The sequence below is a fragment of the Etheostoma spectabile genome, chromosome 12, assembly GCF_008692095.1.
Source record: "Etheostoma spectabile isolate EspeVRDwgs_2016 chromosome 12, UIUC_Espe_1.0, whole genome shotgun sequence".
In the NCBI taxonomy this organism is placed as follows: Eukaryota; Metazoa; Chordata; class Actinopteri; order Perciformes; family Percidae; genus Etheostoma; species Etheostoma spectabile.
Window position 1 is genome coordinate 27,126,735 of NC_045744.1, and position 12,275 is coordinate 27,139,009.

The 12,275-nt window shown below is 38.3% G+C and overlaps 1 protein-coding gene across 2 annotated transcripts in view; it reads left to right on the top strand.

Annotated features, from left to right (window-relative positions):
• The first annotated feature begins 1,174 nt into the window (after window positions 1-1,174).
• The window catches only part of znf644a (zinc finger protein 644a), an 18,057-nt gene continuing 6,956 nt past the window's right edge, over window positions 1,175-12,275 (top strand). The window contains exons 1-4 of one of the 2 annotated variants that reach the window (XM_032532465.1): window positions 1,175-1,424; window positions 6,125-8,615; window positions 9,317-9,910; window positions 10,887-11,012. In XM_032532465.1, coding sequence (XP_032388356.1) covers window positions 6,128-8,615; window positions 9,317-9,910; window positions 10,887-11,012 — 3,208 coding nt within the window. In that variant the 5' untranslated portion in view covers window positions 1,175-1,424; window positions 6,125-6,127. Of the gene's footprint in view, window positions 1,486-6,124; window positions 8,616-9,316; window positions 9,911-10,886; window positions 11,013-12,275 lie in introns of both variants that reach the window. The other variant, XM_032532464.1, reaches the window with a different exon arrangement.

Genomic DNA, 12,275 nt, shown 5'->3' on the forward strand with positions numbered 1-12,275 from the left:
AGTTTAGCGCCTCTTCTATACCGTGTTCGCGCGAGATTTAACCCCTCATTATTATACAAGTAGATCCGACCAGGCAATCTGATTGGTCAACTAGACATTTAGAACGAGCACAGCATGCTCATCACTAAAAGTATTACTGCGCAATTTCCAAATCAACAATTCAGAGTTGAATCAAAAACTGTTTTAGAACCAGTTTTATTCATGATAATAAATCACGGCACACAGAGGCTCTCTGACATTTATATAAAGTGATTCATGAGACTAAATGAGTTAGTCTTATTATACAGTTAATGTTTAGATCACATAAGCTGTGAGTCGGTCACAAGATGCTATGTAAAAATAGCCAACATTTGAAGTTTGTGGACATATAGCGCTGCTAACAATGTAACTTTATCCAGGAAAAAAATATATGTATTTTTTTCTTAGTTACAACAGAATTAAGATGACAAAGCAGCTTTGCATTTATATGTGCCATATATTCAGTTTGGTAAATCCCAGGATCTACAAAGCTAACGTTAGCTCAAGTTGGCCTGCTGAGGTTGACTCAGCAGGGACTAGACATCCTCTGTTGTTTTTGACCCACAACATGAATATAATTTCATTAAATATTTTTCTGTTAGTGTCGTTGTATAATCCAGACTGTAATACTGTGTATACTAGAGGGTGTGGTTTAACTTTTTTTGCTTAAACTGCTTACAGTATGTTACTGCAGCTGGATGTTATAATACATTGAGATAGACAGAAAAAAAACTATTGTATGTAGCTAAATGTTCTTATCAAAAATTGAGTAGGCGAACTATAACAGATACTTCGTTTAAAAAAAAATGAAGTCTGTTCACACCACACACAATGTTTTCTGTTTAAAAGACACGAGGCTGAACCAGCTAATCACCGTCTACGAAGCAACAAAGACCCGAAGACAACCATGGGGGGTTACATCTCTGCTGTGTTGGCATAACGTTACAATGCTTCTTCAGTGCGTCAATGACAAGTTTTATAGCAAAACTCAATGGGTTCTTTAATTGAAGAAACCAAACAATAACTTAAGTTTCAATTTATTTTATCAATTAAAACGGCGATAAACCGCCATCAACCTAAAGAAAAAAAATCTCCTACCCAAAGGAGATGGTCATTAACTCGTTTTTTTATGCCTCCTATCTGGAGTGAACCATTACAATCTTTCGGGGGGTTGGACATGGCGCCGATTCGTGGTAATACGTGATGAAATTATACGAGACAATGAGTTGCGTCACTTTTTAATTATAGCTGTTTTATCAAACAGTAACAAATTAATAATTCGAGCATGTCATTGTTCTGGTAACGTAGAGACAATTGTATGTACGGTTACCCGCACAAAAGAAATGATCTGTCCCACACCAGACCACCACGGAAAATGGCGACTGTGAAATAGATGGAAGACGAAAGTAAGAAATTATTCAATGCAGCGTTTAAATTGTACCCTGTCTCCATCCACACCGCTCGGAGGTAACGTTTGTTTGTTTTTATTTATTTTATTGATGTCTGTATAGTGAGTAGCGAGGGGCGATTGTCATTAGCTAGCTATAGTTTAGCCTGAGGAATAGGTTTTGGTATGGATCAGCCTTAATGGAATGGTCTGCAGCTCCAGCGAGCAGCATCCAGCAACACAGCGTGACATAAACGAAATGCAGTGACACCCTTACTGGACATAGTGTATATAATCAAAATTTTCTCTTTATGTAGGTACATATGTAAGCATATTATAACTACTGTGGGTTGGCATATAACTGAACTAACGTTACTGTGTTGAAAGTTTTAGCTCTGTACAAAATCCACAACCGCTCATCAAAAACATTACGGGGTCCATCTCTTTGCAGTTTTGGTGCTGCTGTAGATGTTAGAAACACCTCTATATGCCACAGGAGTATTCACTTGGTATGACACTTTTATTGCCCTTCAAATCCAAGACCTCTCACTCCTGCGACCTTGTAGCGTTATAAATGGCCACAATTAATCATCTGAGCAAAGTGTCAAGTCGGCTATATATTTAGCTATATTAATTTTGTAGTCAATCAATGCTGATTTAGCTAAGAAGTTAACTCTTGTAATATTGTAACTACAACAGTTTACTTTGACATCAATCGAGCACATCAACCAAGAACTACCAATTGCAAACTGTAGCTTGTTAAACGGGTCACATTCAAGACAATAATTGTCTTGTAAGAGGCCTGAATGTCCCTGTTACGCTTCTTTGCTAAAGCATGCCTAAAGTTGTAGCCTTATGATCATCTCTACCAGATGGTTAAACATCTTAACAGTACCGATTTAGATTTGCATCTAGGGCTACAGCTGATGATTTCATTCATTGATTAATCTGTTGATTATTCGCTTTATCACTTGGATGATACAATGTCAAAGAACGGTGAAAAATACCCCTTACATTTCCTTAAACCCTAGGTGATGTCTTCAAATAACTCCTTCTGGCCGACTAACAGTCCAAAATTAAGTCTCGATCCAAAAAAATGTAAGTCTCACTAGCAGCTTTTAAAGCTATTTCAAGTGCAAGCCTGCATCTCGTTAGGTTTGTAAATGGCTAACACAATTATTTAAAAAGGCTAACGTGATTACTTAGATATGCAGTATAATCAATATATAACACAATCCAAAAATATATGCAGGATCCATCTACCGTTGTGTTGGTGCTACAACAATCAAGGGGATAAATGCTGAACAGAACTATAAATCAATTCTAGTGCAGTAGGCATCTGTGGCGGGGCCAGTGGAACATCTACCACAGAATCATAATTACAATCAGTACAAACTTTGCAATCAAACTTGGCAATCAAATACATGCAAGTACACATTCCTGGTAAATTACTTTATATTTCTATTGTTTACTTCACAATTATTGAAAAAATACAAAATAGTTGCCACCATGACAACTTTTCAGGGTTGTAAAATCTTGTCACAGCCCCCTGATTGTTTTTTGTCTAAATGCCAACTAGCCCCATATATATATACAAAAACACAAAACCTCACCATGAAATATATTAACATTAAGGATAAAATTAAGGATGTCTGTCCTGATCAGCTTTTTTAGCCCCTGATCCTGATCAGATTTTAAAAATATTGAATATCTGCCGATACCAAGTCCTGATCCAATACTTGTATTTGCCTAGATAATATAGTCGGGCCGATTTCTGGTTTGTTTGGTTCGGTGTACAAACGTATGCTAACCCGTAGAACCTACATTTGAAACCTTCCGGCAAATAAAAAGTAGCCTGCATTAGCAACCTGTGGCAACGGTTTTGCAGCACTAAATCCAGCTTGTATTGCAAGCAGTGTTGGGCAGAAGTGTTACCGGTTTAGAGAATTTTCCGGACTATAAGTCGCTCTGAGTATAAGTCGCATCAGTCAAAAAATGTGTCATGAAGAGGGGAAAAAGCAACATATGGACTATAAGTCACATTTATTTAGAAATGTATTTAATAAATTCCAAAAACAAGAACAGACATTAAACTGGTAACGCACATTCTAATATGTATTTTATATATATATACTACAATAACATATTAAACACAATAGCACACAGAACAACAGGCTGAATAGGTGTCGGGTATGTTAACGTAGCACATTAAATGTTATTCAGCTATACAACAGCATAAAGAACATACCTGGGAGGCTGAACAGGCTAAATTATCATAACAAGCCAGCAAGTCTAACAAGCAATTTACCGGGAAGCAAATTCACCAAGCTCACAAAGCTCACAATCTTATTCCACATCACTGAATCTGAATTGAATGTTTACTCCTTGCTTCATGTTAGTCAGTATGAATTAACATTTAAAAACATGTTTAATTATATATATTTTGATATATAAGTCACACCTGACTATAAGTCGCAGGACCAACCAAACTATGAAACAAATGTGACTTATAGTCTGAAAAATATGGTAACTACTTAGTAGCTAAAGTTAAATCTTTTATTGATCAAGTATTGCTGGTCTAGTACTGGTGTCACCTCCAAATACAGGCGTGTATGTTGTGTTCATTGATGTATAAAAAATGGCTCCAATGTAGTAATCTACAACAGAGCTCAATAGTGTGGTTCCAGAATTAAAAAATCCCATCCTTCATTTTCTCCATAAGGATTTTAATCTCTAAACAATCTGAGGTAGACTGACCATTAGCTCCAAGAATGTGAAACGAAAGTTTCTGCTACTAATAGAAGCTAGAAGTCCATATGCAATCAACCTTGTTTTAAGAAAACATGATTTATTTGGGATCTTATGGAGAAATACTAGCTGGGGACTTCCTGTTACCACGTAAATGTTAACACACCTGCAAATGGCTAGAGCCAGCTTTTACCATGGAAGTCTATGATTGTTTGTGTACACAGTCTTGAACCTTTGCCTTTTTTTCAAAATATTATTTAGCCTAGAATCACGTTTCATGGTCACGATTCATCTCGCAGCCAATTGGCTTGGTTCCAGGCTTAAGACTCTTTATAAAAGCCTTCAATGTAACGTCAATAGAGATATTAAACAAGGAAAAACTTCCAAAACCAGAGCTGTATAAAAAGTGGTCGGTCACTGTTGATGTAGTTCATAGCTGGCTACATTTCTTATTGGCGCTAAACGTCAGCTTCAGTGTAGTGAAGCTTAATTTACTCTAGAACAACTGGTAACGCTCACTAAATTTTCCAATAGCCTGTTTACACAATGCTTATAAGAAATATGACAATGTGATTAACATAACGTTTGTATATTAACGAAAAAACTACTAGTAGCTACTAGTGTTTGAAGGCAATTTACTGTAGCAGTGGAAACATGGGTGAGGGGGAAACCGCCGAACTGTGCACGCTGTTTGTTTAATGTTAGAAAGTTCATGTGTTTTTTAGGGTTAATATATCCAGAAGAAAGTCTCAAAGCAAACTGAAACTGCACCGCCAAAATGGAAACATTTCGGATATCAAGCCAACGAAAGAAGAACACAAAAATCCTATGAGTTAGGGCTGGGTGATGGAAAGAAAATCAACTATGACAAATTTTTTTGTACAAATAGCTCAATTTCGATATTGAAACCATATTGTGGGGTTGACAAGTGGTGCTTTTACAAATATTTACCCAATGCGATTTGTGATAAATAATCATCAGTGATGTGGATATAATGATTAAGTGGGTGAAGGCAAATAATTAAAAAGTTATAACAGTACAGAAAATTACATCACTTGTAATGTGTACTACTGTAATGTAGCCTTCAAAACCAGGAAAAGACAACACCTATTTAATATTACAATATTATGATATCCAAAATCTACGACGATATCTAGTCTCATATCGCAATATAGATATAACATTGGCCTACTATTGGCCAGTGTCACAAATCCCTTTTTCCAACCAATCCCTCCGAAAAAAGGGTAAACCGTCTCTATTACAACCTCACTGCAGGTAAAAAGTCATGGCTTAGAGGCGCATTACCGTGTCCATATCGCCATGTTGTCTGGAGTTGCTACATTCATTAGGAACTTTCTCATTAGTCACAGTCAGGAGTGGCTGAGACAAGTGCGACACCTGGTCGTAAAATTTGGTATATCGGTTCGGTCCGGTGTTAGGCCTGATATCAAACCAGTTTGAAAATGCATACCGTTTTTCTTTAAACAAAGTAACTAAAAAAATTCTTCAACGTAATACATTCAACTTAGTGCCGTTAGCATTTTTGTAAAACTCACTACTTCTACTTACAATGGTGTAATAGCTTTAATAATTAGTTACCAAAGTAAATCAAAATTCCACAAAGTTCTGTATGAGATTGCATGTGGATGTTGGACTGTTTTTTCTTTGTAGTTTGAAATAATTTCACACTGCTGACAATTTAGATTGATTTTAATTAGAAATTACAAGTTACTTAGCGAGTTTATGTTGTTCCGCAAATTGTACTAAACTGACGTAAATGATTGGAATAAGGTGATCGAGGTGACTGCCAATACCCAATCAGTTAAAAAATGCCCATATCGGCTCCAATTCAGTACTTCTTGATGGGGATATCCCTAGTTTCAATTGAACCTTTGGGATGCTACAGTGATAACTGTTGCTTTTGTAGTCAAACATGAATATCTAAGAAGGCTGTACTTTTCTTTTTTTCAGGTCATGGCAGCTGAAATGTCATGTCTGACAGGTGTTGATGAAGACGACAAAGATGCAGATCCTGATATCAATGCTCTCACACTCCTGCAAGAGCCAGTGAGAATGGCACAAGAATCAGCCTCTTGCACCAATTCTTTTGGCAAGCCTTCACTGAAACAAAACAGTGTCCTAGATGTTCTGTCAAACACAGATATGTTGTCTCCAGTCGGCCTGGGAAATGGACCTTCTTCGCATCAGGCTACACAAGCGCATGAACTCAACAGCATCTCCACAGAGAAAGAGGAGGCAAAGAGCATCACCCCACTAAAAACTGTGCAGGAAATTGACACTGCAGGAATTTGGGGTTTTGATGTAGACTCACCTGAGAACTCAGTGGATAATTTTAGTGGTGCCAGTGACCTTCATTGGGACCCTCACAAAGAGTTTATGCAGTTTCTTTGGGAGAACCATGGTGATTCCCCTGGTGAGGAGCCTAAAGATGAAGTCCTTCCTGCCAATAGCCAAAGGAGAAGGAAACGGAAAATGGACATGGTTGTCATGGTGGATCCCTCAGAAGACCTTTACCCTGATCTGAGCCACAAGCCGTCTGAGGATTTGTCTGATGCTGAAGACCAAGAAGACTCAATACCTCTCCGAAAAGTCAGAAAGTCAAGGAAGTTCTCCCCGTCACAGTCCTCACCAACAGGGAAAGTTTCTAAGTATCCCAATGGAACTGTAAATGCCATCAAGGGAATTCTTTACAATACACCTGCAAGAACTTCTCATGAGAATAGTATAGGTCATGGGCTTTCACCATTGAAGGGGAGGCTTGCCATGAATTCCCATTCAGAGGACAAGCCATCATGTTACCCTTGCTCAAAATGCAAGCTTATTTTCAAGAAAGAGCATCATTTGCATCATCATATGAAGTCTCATGTTGACTCTCCGGATATTTCGCCAAAGCCTTTTATATGCCGCGAATGTGGACAGTCCTTCAGACAAAGTGGTTCACTTATTGAACATATGTCAACTCACACGGAGAAAACAGCAAGACTCCAAACGGAGAAAAAAGCAAGACTCACTGAAGAGATCAAATGCGTGATTGACCAGAAGAAAGAGGATAAAAAGCTTTTCTGTCCTCAGTGCCCTTTTGGTACAAACTGCCCAAACACATTTGTTAAACATGCGAAAACACACGAGAAGGACAAGAGAAAGTTTAGATGTGACAAATGTAGCTTTAGAAGTCTGAGTGAGAGCGATCTTAGGAGACATAACATTATGCAGCACACAGTAATTACTGTTACAAAGCAGATCCAGAATGATAAATCTGGAATCTTCTCCTGTAACATTTGTTCATATAGAGCTTTAAGTGAAAATGTTTTTAGGAATCACCTTCTGCGTCGCCATCAACAAACCTTTGAGGAATACGAAGCTGCACAGCGTATTGAGGAAAATGCACAACCACTTAATGAGCAGCACATGCCTACTAGTCAAACTTCTGTAGAAGATGCAGAGTTTACGTCTAAAATCTCTATAAAAAATCAGATCTCCTCTAAAAGAGCTTGTTCGCCTAGTGAGTCCAATGATATTTCAGACCTATTCAAAAATAGCAAGATTAACAGAGGTCTTAAGTCTCAACTAACAGAATCAAAGCTCGACAAATCCATCAATGTTCTCCTGTCCCGACAAAGACATGGAAAGAAAACTGCAGAACAGAGGAAGGAAAGCAATAATCACAGCACATTTGTTCAGGATTCCATAGGTGACAAAGATGGCTCTGATCAGTTGCCAGGGACATTGAGTGTCAAGGCTGAAGATTCAGCTAAATCCCCAAATGGGCATAGGGTGTCATCCAGTCCAGCAGAAGGAGATCAGTCAACAGTCAGAAAATCACCGTCTAAAAGAAAGATGTCCACCCCATACCGCAACACCTCTGACCAAGACTCATGCTTCATCTTACCAAAACCTCTGCCAAGTCCCAAGAAAATGAACCAGGACGAGGAAGAAGTGTCAGACAATGACGAAAAAGACATTTTCCAGTTTAACGATACAGATGGCAACACTGATCTTTTTGACAGTGGTATCAAGAAAGAAAATCAAAACATCATTTATACCTATAGCAGAAGAATGTCCATGAGGGGTGCTTTGCAGGCGTCTAAAAGGCTGTTTGAGAAAATTAAGACTGAAGATGAAGACCCAACAGAACCTGAAATCAAAGAAGAATGCATAGAAACGGAAGTCTTTCAAGAAACCTTTGACTCCCACCAAATACCATTGAGGGAAGACTTTACAGAGGATTTGTCAGATTTGGAATTGGACCGCAAGAACTGTCCATACTGTCCTGCAGTCTTTGAGTCGGGTGTTGGATTGTCCAATCATGTCCGAGGGCATCTTCATAGGGTTGGACTGGCCTACAATGCACGCCATGTAGTATCTCCTGAGCAGGTGGCTTCTCAAGACAGGAGGCCACGAATTCGAAGGAAAATTTCAGCGATCCGGAGATTGAAAAAAGGTACTTGCATACATATTGCATGTTCTTCTATTAAAGGAAAAGTGCTTTATTACAACTTTGCTTATATTTTTGTGACTCTGGCCATTAGAGCTATCCATTGTTATTGAGAGTTAAACTTAACAAGTAATTGCTAACATTTTAGGATGTGGCATCTCCAAAAAATAGGTCCACTGGGGCAACAAACAATAAGGGGTCAGACAATCAAACAGGTTGTAAACCCTAGAGTAGGCTTATTTTCTTTATGACAAGAGCTATCACTAAAATAATTGCTGTCCATCAGTTTACTGATTGACCTCTTAAATCCACTATTACTTGATGTACTTAGCATAGTTGTGCACGCTTTGTTTTTTCTATGAAATTAAAGAGTATTAGCAACAATATTGGTGTTCTCAATTTCAGTTTTACTTCCAAATAAAATTGTGTAACTGTTCTGGAAATACTCCACTTGTTACCCACCAGTGTTATTGTATGTTGCCCCTTTGGACCTGTTTTATATCTCGGCACGTGTGAGATCTTAGCAATTATTTTGGTAAGTTAAGTGTTCTCATGACAGATGAGAACCAATGGTCAATGACAATACAACCCAAGTTTCAAACTGGGTTTAAACTCTAGTTTTTCATTTATATGTCCATTGACGTTTACATTTATCATATCATGCTTGTAATGTTTATGTTTTGGATTTTGTTTTATGTTTATTTCAGCATTACAGCTGGAGTCAGAATCTGAAACTGTGAAGAGCATTCACTCCTGTCCATTATGTGGGGACTCATTTGATAACAGGACTGGGCAGTCCAACCACATACGAGGCCACCTCAAAAAGCTTGGGAAAAGCTTTGCAACAAAGAACAAATCCCCATTATTTTTACTTCGGGAGTTGATGCGGGACAAGAAGGAGTTCCAGCGGGCACTTCAAATTCTGGGAAAGAGACGGAACCATTTCCAATACAGTGCTTCATCGAAGCTTTCCTCCGTTGATCATTTCATGCAGCCGCCAATCGGAATCCCAAAATGTAATTCTATTCCAAGCGCTTGCACTGATGCCAGACCATTAATGCCCACATTTTCTTTAGTGGAAATAGAATCTGAAAAAAGGCAACTAGAGACTAAGTTTGATGTTAAAAATTCCCTCTCTGGCACGAATGCCTTGATAGGAATTCTGAAGAAAAGGAAGTGTCAGGAAGACAGCAGAATAAAGGGGTCCTCTCAGATGTCAAAAAACATGCTAGCAGTTTCTTCAAACAGTGAGCACTGTTCAGGCTCAAGAGTTGCATCTTCACTGCCAAAATCTATATGTGGTAAGTAACGTCCTCATAGTAGTAACCAGTGGGTAAGACTGGGAGTGGAATTGTCCTGAAGTGTTTAGATTAATTTTGTACTGTCTGTAGAAGTTCTGTAATTCTCGTTATACTATTATTTAGCAGAAGAAATGTTAAATGTCTCTAATGGTGGAGTCTGTGATTTGGTGCGGTGCATTTTATTATATTAGAAAAAGCCTTTTAAATGCCACATTGCTTGTCAGCAATTGGTCATACGTTAACTTAGGAGTCAATTTGGCTTCATGTGCACTGATTAATATGTAATGCAATTAACCCACTAGTCATAATTTGTTTTAATGAACACCCAACTCCTGGCAGTTGCTCCTGGAGTTCTTCACCGCTGTTTTTAAAGAAAGAAGTATCGGAAGTAACAGGCGAACCAGCTTTAAAAGTGAAGTTCTGTGTAGCCCACATTTATGCCCCAAGTGAAGACTAGATAACTATTATCTACTTGGAAAAGTAACTGATAAATATTTAAAGAAAGTCTAAAGGGTTAAACTTGAGAGTGGAATTTGGTGTAAGTGGTAGCAACACTCACATAAAAGCCTTACATCTACAGCAGCTGTTTTGAAGCAGATATGTGAGCACTGAACATCAGATTTCTATTTGTTGTTGAAGGGCGGTGTCATCAGCATAAAGGCTTAGAATGACATTGCCAAAGCACTTTAGGATTATGTGGCCAATACTGACGAGCTTGTTGCATATAATAAAGCAGAATAATATCATCGTGTTTGACTGGTCTCATAACTTTCATGGCAGAAGACTGAGACAGAACATGTTTCAATACATTTCTTAATCTTACACCTTTTTATAAATGATAAACTTGCCACAAAAAAGGAAGAAAGGGCCTGTTGTTATTAAGTCCTGTAAATCAACACCACTAACAAATAAGCACAATCATATTTATGTTTTTGACTTATATGTTTGTCTTGGTATTTTTTTTGTCTTTTCACAGAGAAAGGCGAATTCAACAGGAAGGTGTGCGTCCATTGCAATGCAACTTTCCATAGCGGAGTTAGCTTGTCTAATCACCTCCGGGCATATGCAAAACGAAAAAGGACAGCTGTACTTGATGGAACCAGTAAGTGTCATGAGCAACTCTTTGAGTTAAAGGCAGAAAGAAAACATCTACCGCTAGAACACAATAGCAGTCTGGGTACAAATGATCCGCACGCAGTGTTTTGATTAATTAATTGATTTCAGCAAGTTAGATAGTTAAACATTTATTTCTAAAACAGTATGTACCAGCATTTGGGTGCTACGATTGCACAGCAAATAAAAAACACATTGGCCTTGTTGTGCAGAAGTAAAAATTTCCTTTCATTGCTACAGAGACTTGAGGTTCTTCTCGTGATTGTGGTGTCTCTGGCTTGGTTGTGCGTTCCAATGAACATAATGGGCAGAATTTGGGAGGTGGGGAAACCAGGATAGGTGGTCATCCTGGTTGCTGCGCCAGCGACTCGTACTATTTAATACTTCTTTGAATCAAAAAGGATCCAAGTACTTAACAACTATAAATATAGAGTTTTCAGAATTGTCCCTGTACCCAAATTCTTTGAATTTGCAGACAGGGAAATTTGTCGAGACTGGCCAAAATTTCTCTGTGTGAAACACAGACCTGCCTTTAGACACATACCCAACACATTTTTATATTCACTGTTTCTCATCAAATAACATCATTTGTATCTTTATACAAACTTATTTCTACTATTGACAAATTAACCTCCACTGTATAGGTATGGGAGCAAAAGTATCAGACTGGTACCTCAAAGGATAGATAATGCCAAAACTGTCTGTGGGGCCAGATACCACAAGAGGTTGTGACGTCCAAATCCTAGTTATAATTAGTGTACCAGTGGTTATTTGTGTCCTCCCCAAGGTAAGGATCCAGAAGGGCATCAGCAAGTGAGATATTGCAAAGATTTTAATAGTGGAGCTTGGTGGGTGCATCCGTAGGAGGGGGTAAAGCCTTCAGGACCTACTTTTCTTGCAGGCACAGATCATCATACTTACAGTGAGGAAAATAAGTATTTGAACACCCTGCTATTTTGCAAGTTCTCCCACTTACAAATCATGGAGGGGTCTGAAATTGTCTTTGTAGGTGCATGTCCACTGTGAGAGACATAATCTTAAAAAAAGAAATCTAGAAATCACAATGTACTATTTATTTGTATGATACAGCTGCAAATAAGTATTTGAACACCTGTCTATCAGCTACAATTCTGACCCTCCAAGACCTGTTAGTCTGCCTTCAAAATGTCCACCTCCACTCCATTTATTATCCTAGATTAGATGCACTTGTTTGAGTTCGTTAGCTGCATAAAGACACCTGCCCACCCCATAC